Genomic DNA, 13,142 nt, shown 5'->3' with positions numbered 1-13,142 from the left:
GTGCTCGCTGGCGGCCACCAGCTCAAGCGAAGCAAGGCGGGTTCTGCCACCCAATTCTCTGCCACGGAGGGCCCACGGCGAACAATGGGTAGCAGCAGTGACTGAGAGGCCGAGGTAGAAGAAATATGGATTTTAATGAAGATTCTTTTCCTTTGGTATAAGTGAGACCCGTGAAAACATCCAAACAACAAAAAGGAGGCGAGGGTTGATTCAACTCTCCCTTAAGAGACGCGGTAGGGCTGCCCCAGCCCAGTGCCAGTCGGCCTATAGAAGGTATTCAGTAACTGCCCGTTTTAAGTAACCCCCACCTCTACCCTAACCCACCCCACCAACCCATCGGTAAAACTAACGCTCATTCAGCCAGTCTTCCCCCTGCCAGCCTCAGGGTAAGAGGCCCAAGTGTTTCTGATCCTAGCTCACAATAAACTTCTGACTTGGGTCTCTCTAGAAAAGATAATGCTGCGAGGAAAAGGCCAGTAGTTGTAAAAGGGCTTTGAAAAGTCAAAAGAGATGTGTAAATGTAATCGATTACCATCATTTTATGCTCAAGAATAAGCATACATGGAAAACAAATTAGAAAAGTAAATCTACACCCCTAAAATATATGTATAAAGTAAAAAATAAATGCAGTTCCAAATCTACAGATGGTATTTGGGGACTGTCTACTGCTTTTGAGTCTCAATGCGTTTTCCTGCCTCTCCACAAACTCCATCTGGGAGAGCTAACAGTTCAGGGGGCCCAAATTCAGTCATCTCCCCCACCACTGTAGCACGGGGAGGCAGGGCTCGGGATACAGGAAGGGATACACTTTGGCTGTAGAATATAACATGCATGCAACATGGAAGGGGTGGGGTTAATGACAGTTATGTACAGACCCCTGAGGTCAGGGGCCCCGGCCAGGAGGCACTGAGCAAATAAGGGGTCCATCTCCCCACCTGGCCGGGAGGGGGGCTCTGAGGCAATCTATAGATGTGGCTTATGCCCAGGGAAAGGGAACAGCTGCCACTCCTGTTTCTGTTCTCCCAACCTAAACTGGAGGGGGTGCTGAGCAAGGAGAGGATGGTCCCAGAAGCCAAGGTGTCACCACCCCTATCCTTGACCTCAGGGGCCCAAAAACTCTTTGCATAAAATATCTTCTGAACTAGGAGATGGTCAAAGGCACAAAGTTTAAACACTGGGAAGGGAGGGCTATTGAGAAGAGCTAAAGTACCCTGAGCCCAGGGGTAGACCACAGGTGTGATTTGTTGCCTATTCCCTGGAAAGGTGACTGGCTATCACCACAGGACATTTTTCATTATGAGGCACACTGCCCAGGCCTTAAGCACCCACCTTCTTGAGGAAGGGTTATCAGGTTGGCACAGGAAAGGCCCTGGGAAAGGGGCCACTCTAGATTAATACTTTGGTGAGGTCTGGGGAGAAGTAGGACTCTACCCCAGGCTCCTGACTCAGACCCTCTCCCTGAGTTGAATGCTGAACCCAGTGTCCACACTACCCCCAGCTCCTATACAAAGCCAAGCCCACAGAACACTCCAAGTGAGGTCCTGAGAGTCAGGGAATAGTGGAGGGGATGGGCATCTTCTAGAAAGCACCTGGGACGGATCATAATTTCCGCTCCACAGGCTGCTGTAGACACAGTTCGCTGCCCGCAGAGATGATGGGCAAGTGATTGTCCATGTGGTAACTGATGAGGTGACTGACACTGTCAAAGCGGTGATCCTTTGTTCGAACCTGGGAAGTGGGAAGGGAAAGGGTCATTTCAGATGAAATCAAATAAGATCTGAGTCAAATAAGACCTCAGCCCCCAAGCCTGAGTAAACTGCAATATTCAAGAGGTTGAGAAAGAAGAAAAAGGTGGCAGGGGTGGGAACGCTGTCTCTCCTGATCACTGAGGCTTCAGAAAAAGAAGCTAGAGAGAGCCATGGGAATGGGAAGGTCGTGAACTGGTAAAAAGCTGAGGAGACATCAGAAATTGTGAGAGTTATCTACTCCTCCTTTGACCTAAAGGAAGGTGTCAAGATTCAGGAGAATAAATAGCACAAAAAGGATGTGGAAAGGAGGCCGAGATGGCTACAGAAGAGACCTAAGTTATAAGGGCAGAGGGACGTGGGGCAGTGCAGATAGAAAGCAGGACACTGGGCTGAGCCCTGAGTCTGGAGAAGGGAAAGAGCCCCAGGCTCCGCTTGTAAGAGGAGACTTGGGGTATCCAGCTATAACCGTCTCCAGATAGTTACCTCATCTGTTAAAGAAAAAAGGAGGGCTTGGGTAAGAGAAGCACCTTCCAACTCTCCTGGGCATAAAGCTTATGGACTTGAGGACTGGCCAGGGCTGAAGGGAACACAGCTCAGGCTCAGTAATGTGAGAAGGGAAATAACCCTAAGCCGCTAGGTGGGGGATGCCAGGCACCTTGAGAGCAGGGGAGGCCCATACAGGTGTCCAGCAGGGAAAACCTAAGAAGCAATAAGGGAAGGAACAGGGCTGCACAGGGCACTGCGCCTTCCTTTCAGACACCCCACCCATACCCCTGCCACACTCACCACACCCTCAGGGTCCACCAGTAGCAGGTGCTTGGGCTGCCCACTTTGCAAGCCAGTAAGCACATACTGGCCAGGTGTGGTTGTGCTTTCCCGCACCAGGAAATCCCCATTGAGCTGCAGCAGGGCCTCAGCCTCCCGCCGGCTCAGCTTTCCATGAAACCAGGGCTCCCCTCTGAGCTGCTCAGCCATAGCCGCTGACTGGAGAGGCGGAGGCACCCGAAGGGCATCTTCAAAGGGCTCTGGGGGATGCAGAGGATAAAGTGTCAACCTGGAATGCTGAGGTTGTGGGTTCAAAACCCTGGGCTCGTCTGGTTAAGGCACATACAAAAGGCAAGGCACATATGAGAAGCAACTATTACAAGCTGATGCTTCCAGCTCCATTCCCCCCCATCTCCCCTACTCTCTAAGATCAATATATAAAATCTTTACTGCAATTTTCGTTTTTAGAGAGGCATTTATTTTTATTATAGATTTTATTTATTTTATTATAGATTTTATTTATTCGTTTTTCGAGAGAAAGAGAGCAAGAGAGAGAGAGAGAAGGGAGGGAGGAGCTGGAAGCATCAACTCCCATATGTGCCTTGATCAGGCAAGCCCAGGGCTTTGAACCGACGACCTCAGCATTCCAGGTCGACATTTTATCCACTGCGCCACCACAGGTCAGGCCAATAAATAAAATCTTAAAAAAAAAAAGCATGCCTAAGACCCAGAACCTTCAGGAAGAAGTGGCCAGTAAGGAAAGGGCAGATAGGCCAGGGAAGAGGAGGAACCAAGTAGGAAGTGGAGATGCAGAATGGAGAAACACTCACTCATGTCAAAGAGATCTCGGGGTGCACTGCCATTGACAGCGAGATTGGGGGGCCCAGCCCCACCCCCTGCTTGCCGAGCCTTGTCCAGGTTCTGGACGTTGACGTAGGAGGGATCATCAAAGAGTTCTCTGCCTGCTGAGGAAAGGGAGGCTTTTAGTGACCCCAGCCCTGCCTCCTGCACCCCTGGCTCTGTTCCTCTCAGCCCCCTCCAAACCTGGGCAGGGTGGCAGAGGTGGCATCTGCTTGTGGACTTCTGGGTCTCCCCCAACTGGCTGCCCCACAGGCTGAAGGGACAAAAATAAGGTGAGACCAGAGACCATAACCAGTCACTCCTATCCTGGGCCCAGCCCATCTCTATCCAAGCAACTTACCAGCGTAGCTCCCAAGTGGCTGGGGGTCTGGGCACCGGGCAGAGTGGGTCGAGCAGGCCCTGGAGGGGCTCCTTCCCGAAGCCTCATGTCCACCACCCCCCCAAGAGGGGGTTCTTTCCCCGGAAAATCATTATAGTATTGATGGTCAGGTGGTTCTTCCTCCTCCTCATCCCAAGCTGAGCCATCAAAGCCAGCCATCCTGAGAGGAACAGGAGGGAGTGAGGAATCCAACTGGTGGGACGGAGGGAGGGGAAGAGAACAATGGCCATGTATGGGGATTTCCTTCAGGGTAGGCCCTAGGCTGGGTGTTTTATATAATCATTTCATCCTCCTATACAGTAGGTAGTATTTCCTTCCCCAGCTTTATAGATGAGGAGAATGAGGGTCAGAGATGAAAAGATTTGCCCAAGGTCTCACAAGGAGAGGTGGTTCAGCTGAGATGTAAATTCAGATTTGACTTTAAAGTTTATGCCCTTGACCATTACACTGTCTCCTAAGAGGGAGGGGAAACACGAAGCAACAGGGAGGCAGTGCTCTAAACACTCAATACCTACTGGCATGAGGAAAGGTAGGGATCTCGGAAAAGAGCCATCCTCCCTCACTCAAACTTTCAATGGCTTCTAGGGGAAGGAAAACAACTAAGATTGGAGAAATGAGCAAGAAAGAGGGACAGACCAGATACAAGGCAGCTAGGAATGAAAAGCCCATCTAGCCAGGAATGTGCTGCAGTGTGAGGTCCTGGACTACAGCCCCACCATAGGCAAATAAGGGAAAAGCTGTCCCTGCAACAGGCAGGGGCTCAAAAGACTTTCCTGATAGCCACAGGAAATGTAAGAATAGCAGGAAGTGGGAAGCAGGGACACACAGGTTATTTCCTTCCCTGAACCATTCTGAGCTCAAGTGTGGAAACAGCAGACCCACTTTCCCAATTCTGGTCTAGGATCCAAGAGCTGCCCCACACTCTCCTCACCCGCTCACCTGTCATGGGGGGTGACCAGCTTAGGCGGGTTCCTGAGGTATTGTTTGAATCGTAATTCGAAGGCCTGGCCAATGGTGCTGATGACGTCCTGAGCAAGCCCATCGGGACACTCCAGGATGTGACAGGCTGGAGACAGAGAGGATGTCAGTGAGCTCTGAGGTGGGGTTGCTGGGAGGAGATACAGACAAGAGCCCCTGCTTGGCTCCCCAGGTTCTGCTCACCTGCCTCATGGACAGTCAGCCCCACCCAGCGATTCCCACCCAGCGATTCCCACCCAGCGATTCCCACCTTGCCTCACCTCTCTGATTCACTGGATCTTTGGCAACATAGGCAACATACTCAGCTGTGTCCTGGGGTGGACAGAGTCAGAAGAGGCCAGTTAGCTAAATTTGATAACCCCAACTCACTCCTGACCCCTAAATCCCAGGCCTTTTCAGATATTCCCTCCATCCTAGCATGCCGACTCCTCTGGCCAGCATTTTACCAATCCCTGTCCCTTAGTCTTCTCCCACCCCCTTGCTCTGCTCCCCAACTCACCGGGTCCCCGCCGGATGCAAATGAGATAGACTGCATGTGGTGGTTGGCGATGATCTGAGGGTGAGGGCAGGAGATGGAGAAGGAAAGGAATGACGTGTGTCAGGCAGCCTCCGGGCTCACCTGAGCACCTCCCACCCCTGGCCCAGTACCCAAGAGACTCAGTCTCATCCTACCGGGTTCTTAACCCCATGTCCTCCTAATCTCCTACTTCCCTACTGTCCTGCTGCTCCCAAGCTTTCTCTCCTAGTGTCTCATCCCCACAGCCAGGTCCCCGCTTAGCCCTCCCATCAGTGTTTCTGGTCCTCCTGCCAGGCCCCACCAACCTGTTTGCAGTCTGCGGCCATGAGGTTGAGGCTGCTGGTAGAGACGGTGAGAGTGATTGGCATTCCAGCAAATTTCAGGTTACTCTTCCCCAGAATGGAACTGAGTGGGCGGCTACAGGGCTAAAGAAGCATCCAAGGATCTCAAAACTGGGGGTTCCCAACACCTAGAAAACCCCAAACTCTTCCCTTTTGGCTTTCCCCGTATGTCCCACACTCGCCTTTGCCCTGCCCCTCCACATCTCCCAGCAGCATCCATAGCCCCATCAATACCAGGTACCTTTCTCCTTCTGGTAGCCCCCTTAGCACCTGGCACAGCCTCACACACCAGACTGATGGCCTCCCTGGGGAAAGATGGGTACTCAGAGTCTGCCAATCACTCAGCTGGGGCTGCCACAGGCTGGGGGAGGGGAAGGCCAAACCAGACTCCAGGGGCACTCCAGGCTCTTTGTCGTTGTGGATTGAATTAAAACCCTTTAATATTTGATGACACTGAGAGGCCGCTTCCTGGCTGATTGGGTTAGGGCCTCAGTAGACTGGCCCCACCCCCTTCCAGCTAACAAATGTCCCATCCCTTCCCAAAGGCAGCAGCAACCTTCTATCTATCCCCATTTTCTACTCAAGCTCCAGCTGCCAGCTGCCTCTGCAACCTCCCCCAACTTCCAAGGCTAGATAAATAAGAAGGATCCAGGCCAGACTTGCCTCTTTTCATTCAGACTTAGACTCACTCCCCTTTCTCTCAATCCCCTTTACCACTCTCCTTCTCCCCTCACTAGCTTCAGGATTCCCACATTCTGCCCCCCTCCCCACTAACCTGGTGACCTGAGTCCGGGTGTTGAAGTCTAGGGCACGCATTGACTGCAGGACTTCCACACAGCCCATGTACTAAGGGGAGGGATGGCAGGATTATGAGTCAGCTGTCTCCCTCCAACCCCCCCAAAGGGTCCTAGGACTTTTCTCTACATGGTGCCTAAGTGAAGTAAAGATGAAGTTCCGCCATAGCCCACAACATGCAAGGAAAAGGGAATGAATAGAGAAGGGCAAGCTGGGAGGGCCTCATACGTCTAAGAAGAGAATTTGGAAAAGAGTAACAGGCATTGGGTGGGATGAACTGACATCTCTAGAAAGAAGGAGGAGACTGGAGGAACAATCAAGAGTCACTCATTCCAATAGTTACTAAGGGCCTCCCATGGGCTGGGCATTGTGCTAGGCATGACAGAGTGGGGGTGGGGTGGGGAGTCACAAGAAGGAAAGGGGGGTCAGGCAGAGCTGGAAGGGGCTGCAGAATCAGAGAAGGAGCAAGACAAGTTTGGGAAAAGGGACACTGAAACCAAGGGAGTTGCTGAGTAAAAACAGGAAAAAAAAAAAAGAGACTCCAGCAAAGCTAGAGTGAGCAGAGGAACTGGAGGGGAGGGAGGATGTTCACTCACCCGAACCAAGTAGGAAACTCCCGGTCCCATGACTTTGTCGTTAGGATGCAGCCAGCCCCTCGTGGGCTTATTGACAAAGCTCCCGTGGCGGGTCCACTCCTCGCCCCCCAGCTGGCCGCCTTCCACCCGAGTCCTGCGCCCGCCGCCTCCACTCAGCTTGTTCATGTCCTGGAGGAGGGGCAGGGGGCCTGAGTCTGGCATAGCTGTCCCCATAATCCCTTCCCCATCCTCAGCCACCCTGCCTGGCTCCCCCTTCTGTCCAGGGCGCCCCCCAGCTGGGTTGGCCAGCTTTAGGTTGCTCATCCGAGGGAAGAAGGAGCACAGCGTAGTGGGACTATGGTCCCCAGGCAGAGGTGGCAGGATGGGCCCCAGGGAAGAGGCTGATGGGGAAGGCAGCTCCTCCGGAGGGGTGGACCCTGAAGTCCCCTCCTCCAGCGATGATAGAGACTCATTCCGAAGTGGGTTGTACTTGGGCTTGGGGGGCAGGAGATCCATGGCTGGAGTGAGGAGGCTGCTACCCAGCCTGGCCCCCCTGCCAGTCAGGGCAAGGGGGCCAGGCAGGGGGCATCCCCAAGCCCTTAGCCTGATTGGCCCTTTATGGCCCAGGGCTCTCAAAGGTCCTAGGAAAGGAGACGGACAAGTGGCTCCAACTCCTTTGGCTCCCCCAGCTCAGACCCAGACAGTTTCATGCCCCATCCCCGCCCAGCGTGGAGCCTCTTCTCAGGCTGAGAGAAGAACAGGCTGGACCTAGAGCTGCTTGGCTCCTCCCCAGAGGCGGGGAGCTAAGGGGAGAGACCAATCCCGAAGACAGTGCTGACTCACAGGCTATGAGGGGCTGAGCCCCCACCACTGCCCCAATCTAGAACTCCTGCAGAGGTAGAGTTATCCATGCCCAACCCCCACCCTACCCCACCCCCATGCAAATAATTAGTATCTGGGGAGGAGTAAAGTGGGGGTGGGTGGGAAGGATACAGGAGTGAGAAGGAGATTAGAGGGATGAGAGGAGGTCTGGCTCAATTCAAACCGGACAAGGGCAGGCCAAAGGGAGCAGGAAGCTGAGGGAGGAAACAGAGGCAGCTGAGGGTGGAAAAGGGAGGGATCCATGAACTCAGCATTTCCCTTCCTATTCTGGTTGAATACTCAAATTCCCCCATCTTCCAGCCCAGGCACCCCCCACCACTACTACAGGGAGTGGTAGCCCCAGGGAGCCTGAGCTATTAGCATCCTCAGCTAGAACAGCTGTGAACAGGAGCTAAAGAAATGCAGAAAGGAAGTGTTCCCAGTGAGTGCAGAGAAGAGCCAAGAAGGGCACAGCTGGGAGGTAAGGGGATGAAGTCAGAAGGGAGAGAAGCTGGGGCAGAGGGCAAGCTGGTGGACCCTGTTCTCTATGCAAAACACCTACCATGCCAAGGACCAGAGGCCCACAGACAAGCACTCTTCTGCCACCTTTTCCACAGGCCTAGTTAGCAAAGCCAGCTGTCAAAGGTAGAGGGGGGGGGGGGCAGAACGCTGACGGTAAGGTCAGCTCCCTGGACCTGCCATGTATGCCATATCACTCTTTTTGCAGTGACTGGTGAGGGCACATGTGTCCACAAGGGAACACAGTTCCTTTCATACCAGGGGCAAAGTCTGTCTGGAGGAGATGGGACTGTGAAATAGAGACCGTGAAGGCCTAAAAGAGGCAGAAGACAAATCTGTGCTACATACAGGAGAAAGGAGTGCCAGAAGATGACCTGAGGCGGGACACAGGGAAACCATCCCAAACCCATTCCTTCCACCCACAACTTCCTGCCACAGCTCTGCTTGAAGGAGCCATAGAGGAAGTTGGAAAGTGACCAAAAAGGAAGTAGTAAGACATATATACCCCCTAAACTCGCCTCGGATATACCTATTCTTTTTTTTTTTTTTTTTTTTTGTATTTTTCTGAAGTTGGAAAAGGGGAGGCAGTCAGACAGACTCCCACATACGCCCCACCAGGATCCACCTGGCATGCCCACCAGGGGGCGATGCTCTGCCCATCTGGGGCAACGCTCTGTTGTAACCAGAGCCACTCTAGCTCCTGAGGCAGAGGCCATGGAGCCATCCTCAGCGCTCGGGCCAACTTTGCTCCAATGGAGGCTTGGCTGTGGGAGGGAAAGAGAGAGACAGGAAGGAGAGGGGGAGGGGTGGAGAAGCAGATGGGCGCCTCCCCTGTGTGCCCTGGCCGGGAATCGAACCCGGGACTCCTGCACATCAAGCCAACGCTCTACCACTGAGCAAACCGGCCAGGGCCCTATTCTTAAATTACTTCAGAAGATAAAAAGATGCAAATAATCATGATTATAGTGATTAACAATACCAGTGTTGGGCCAGTAGCCACGGCCACCATCACAGCCCCTGGCCCATTAAGGTTCTCATTGGATTTGGACAGACGGTAATTAAACAACGGAGCCTGACCAGGCAGTGGTGCAGTGGACAGAGTGTTGGACTGGGATGCGGAGGACCCAGGTTCGAGACCTCGAGATCGCCAGCTTGAGCGCAGGCTCATCTGGTTTGAGCAAAAAGCTCACCAGCTTGGACCCAAGGTCGCTGACTCGAGCAAGGGGTTACTTACCCGGTCTGCTGAAGGCCCGCGGTCAAGGCACATATGAGAAAGCAATCAATGAATAACTAAGGTATTGCAACAAAAAACTGATGATTGATGCTTCTCATGTGTCTCTGATCCTATCTGTCTGTCCCTATCTATCCCTCTCTCTGACTCTCTGTCCCTGTAAAAATAAATAAATAAAAATAAATAAATAAACAATGGAGCCAAAAACTGGTGGGCCATTACCTTTAATCCTAGCTCGTACCCGGCAGGCAAAAAATACACACAGTGGGAAAACACTTCCCATTCCATTCAGGGCTCCCAAAGCCACTGACTCATCCGAGTATTCCTAGAATTAAAGGTTTCTACCTCATCAGCCTTATTCACCTCTGTTCCCCATCTCTTCTCTGCCCAAACTGGCTTCTCCTTCAGCACTCCGCCATCTTGGCTGCCTCTCCTCTGCCATGCTGATGACAGGGTCTGAGTGAGCATGCACCAAGTCTGCCTCATTTTATAGTGTAGAAATTAAAGCCTTTAAGCCAATATACAAATAAAGAAGTCTCTGATACAAAGCCTGAGGCATGAATGGGATTCCTCATAAGAGTGCACCACCCCACATCATACAACAGTCAAGGGTGTGGGGAAAAGCTTAGTTCTGAGAAGATCTTAGTATTAGAAGGATGTTGAAAAGACCTTAGTATTTGCCTGACCAGGTGGTGGTGCAGTGTATAGAGCGTCGGACTGGGATGCGGAGGACCCAGGTTCAAGACCCCGAGGTCGCCAGCTTAAGCGCAGGCTCATCTGGTTTGGGCAAAGCTCACTAGCTTGGACCCAAGGTTGCTGGCTCAAGCAAAGGGTTACTCGGTCTGCTTGAAGGCCCACGGTCAAGGCACATATGAGAAAGCAATCAATGAACAACTAAGGTGTCACAACGAAAAACGATGATTGATGCTTCTCATCTCTCTCCATTCCTGTCTGTCTGTCCCTATCTATCCCTCTCTCTGTATCTCTAAAAAAATAAAATAGCCTGACCTATGGTGGCACAGTGGATAAAGCGTTGACTTGGAACATTGAGGTCACTGGTTCGAAACTCTGGGCTTGCCTGGTCAAGGCACATATAGGAGTTGATGCTTCCTGCTCCTCCCCCTACCTCTCACTCTCCTCTCTAAAAATGAATAAATTAAAACAAAACAAAACACATAAAAAATAAAATAAAATAAAAAAGATCTTAGTATTAAAAGGGTGGGAAAGGCTAAGTCTTAAAACTACGCCTCAGGCTATAATGACTTTGCCAGTTTACTGCCTGTCTCCCACACCCCATGCAAACTCTAAGAGAGCAAACATAGGACCCTGGCCGGTTGGCTCAGTGGTAGAGCATCAGCCTAGCGTGCAGGAGTCCCAGGTTCGATTCCAGGCCAGGGCACACAGGAGAAGCGCCCATCTGCTTCTCCACCCCTCCCCCTCTTCTTTCTCTCTGTCTCTCTCTTCCCCTCCTGCAGCCGAGGCTCCATTGGAGCAAGGTTGGCCCGGCCGCTTGGGGCTGGCTCTATGGCCTCTGTCTCAGGCTCTAGAATGGCTCTGGTTGCAACAGAGCAACGCCCAGATGGGCAGAGCATCGCCCCCTGGTGGGCGTGCCGGGTGGATCCCCGTTGGGTGCATGCAGGAGTCTGTCTGACAGCCTCCCCATTTCCAACTTCAGAAAAATACAAAAAAAATAAAATAAAAAAACAAATAAAACAGAAAGAGAGCAAACATATATATCATATTTACAAACTTATTTGACTAACAACCAGCATTTAAACCTTTCAGATACCATGCTAAGCTATGTTACCTCCCCTTAGTCCTCACCAGAGGAGAGCTTTGTCATTTCATCTACCACTCCTGAGATGGAATTCTGTCACTCCATTTCCTAAGGCTTAGTGCTCAGGCATAGAGGATTCTGCCATAACCTCACACCCCTGACATAAGGAAACACACACCAGGATATCTACATATTTAGAAAAGGGTGTTCTGTAGGAGCCTGCAGCATACAGAGGCAGAGAATGACCAACAAGTGTGGGCATTTGGAAGAAAGAGGAAGTAGGGCTCATTCTGCATAGAAAGAAAAGAGATTGCCTACTGGGAATGGGGTGATTGGGTTTGGGGAAGAAGCTGCATGTGCCTTCTAGACCAGCAGGGAGGAGGAGGCAAAAGCAGCGGGAAGTAGCAGGAAATGTCGAAAGCCTCAGGAATGTTTCCAGAAAGGAAGGCTGGGCAAGCGGGACCAGAAGGAATGCCCAAACAAGAACTCCGGTTAGGGGGAGGGTAAGAGCCAGAGAAGTGGTGGAGAATGGGCAGACAGTCCCTTAAAAAAAAATCCAACAGCAAAAAGGTCACTGTCCCCTAGATCCACCGAAGACAAATGGCCCCACCTAAATCCCTTGGTTCAGGTATGAAACATAACAGTTTGTGGGGTGGGTCGGTCCTGGGAAGGAAAACTCAGAAGTGGGGCCAGAAATCTGAGCAAGTCTCCCTTCCGTCTTCGTGCCAAACCCCAAGTCCAGCCCCCTTCAAGTTGCCACCCTTGGAAGGAGGTAAAGGAGAGGAAAAGGGCTGTCTCGACTCTCAGACCCAGAGTTGGAACTTTTGACTTCCCACCTGGCGGACCGTGCGAAACTAAGGAAAACTGAGCCAAAGGCCAAAAGACAAAAGGAGCAAGTAACTATAAGCAGGTGAAGTTTCTCGGGTTGAAGGCAAAGCTTATGAGGTGAAGAAGACACGGGTTCCGAAGGAGTATAGTCCGTACTTTGGACACTTTTAGGCGGCGAGGCTTCGAAACATAAGGACGTGGATTAAGGAAAGGGCGTGGCTTCTAGAGGGGCGGAGCCCCTAGAAAGGCGTGGCTTCACGAATTCAAATACTGTAGTTCTTTGAAGGGTAGGGTTTTGCCCTTTTGGGAGATCAGCTTTTCGATAGGCAGCAGTTAGCGGAGAATCGTCGCGTTGAGGAGTTTTGGGGAATTGGAAGGGCTAACGTGGGGTTTCTTGTAATAGGGTTTGGAAGCAAGTCTAGGGGTGGGACTTCCAGGAAAGTTGGGCGACAGGGTGGGGTGGGGACAATAAAGAAAAAACAACTCGGGGTTCAGAGAGCCCCCTGAAGCTGGTAGGTGGGACTTCCGGGGAGGGGGTCTCAGGGGCGGGACTTAAAAATAAAGAGCGGAAGTAGGGTCCCGGGAGAGGGGTTCCGGGGAGGAGGAGTGGGTCACCTAAGGAGAAAAGAAAGTCCCAACTCACCAGGGCCTCATGGAGTCTCCGCACCGCACCGCGGGATGATTTGGTTATGGATCACGCCACTGCCTCTTTAGGTCGCTGCTCCAACTTTCTCCCCGGGCAGGCCTCCCTGGAGAAACTTTATTGCACTCACTTCCGGCCTCGCTAACCCCTGACCCTCTACCTCACTGTCCCCCATTCACCCGTCCCACTTTACCAAATTAGCCAATGGCAGTGCGAGAACATGAACAGAAGCAGTGCTAGCCAATAAGAGGGCTATTTTTGACCTAAACTCATTCTGGAAAAACGTAAGAAATACGCTCCAATAAGGAGTCGACGAGAAGCAAA

At 52.0% G+C, this 13,142-nt stretch overlaps 1 protein-coding gene across 3 annotated transcripts; it reads right to left on the bottom strand.

Moving 5' to 3' along the window:
* Window positions 1-115: 115 nt before the first annotated feature.
* SHC1 (SHC adaptor protein 1) lies at window positions 116-12,980 on the bottom strand. Of its 3 annotated transcripts, XM_066362337.1 has the most exons (13): window positions 12,819-12,980; window positions 6,981-7,148; window positions 6,365-6,435; window positions 5,831-5,894; window positions 5,554-5,673; window positions 5,231-5,284; window positions 4,992-5,043; window positions 4,693-4,819; window positions 3,715-3,913; window positions 3,558-3,627; window positions 3,344-3,478; window positions 2,535-2,773; window positions 116-1,728 (listed from the first exon to the last, which is right to left on the bottom strand). In XM_066362337.1, exons 2-13 carry the CDS (start codon window positions 7,143-7,145, stop codon window positions 1,600-1,602), a joined length of 1,425 nt encoding a protein of 474 aa, XP_066218434.1. In that variant the 5' UTR covers window positions 7,146-7,148; window positions 12,819-12,980; the 3' UTR covers window positions 116-1,599. The 3 variants fall into 3 exon arrangements, with proteins under 3 accessions (XP_066218434.1, XP_066218432.1, XP_066218433.1); XM_066362335.1 differs by lacking the exon at window positions 12,819-12,980 and having other exon boundaries at window positions 6,981-7,687; XM_066362336.1 differs by lacking the exon at window positions 12,819-12,980 and having other exon boundaries at window positions 3,344-3,475; window positions 6,981-7,687.
* Between the last annotated feature and the right edge of the window lie 162 nt (window positions 12,981-13,142).

Source organism: Saccopteryx leptura, chromosome 2 (genome assembly GCF_036850995.1).
Source record: "Saccopteryx leptura isolate mSacLep1 chromosome 2, mSacLep1_pri_phased_curated, whole genome shotgun sequence".
In the NCBI taxonomy this organism is placed as follows: Eukaryota; Metazoa; Chordata; class Mammalia; order Chiroptera; family Emballonuridae; genus Saccopteryx; species Saccopteryx leptura.
Note: the sequence above shows the minus strand (reverse complement) of the source record. Positions and strands in the feature narration are given on the sequence as shown.

Excerpts from the sequence above, each read along its gene's own strand:
- SHC1 (XM_066362335.1), bottom strand. The coding sequence starts at position 7,475 with ATGGATCTCCTGCCCCCCAAGCCCAAGTACAACCCACTTCGGAATGAG. Across the intron at positions 5,285-5,553 it reads TGGCCGCAGACTGCAAACAG|ATCATCGCCAACCACCACAT; the intron begins GTTGGTGGGGCC and ends CCTCACCCTCAG. Across the intron at positions 2,774-3,343 it reads CCGAGATCTCTTTGACATGA|AGCCCTTTGAAGATGCCCTT; the intron begins GTGAGTGTTTCT and ends TGCATCCCCCAG.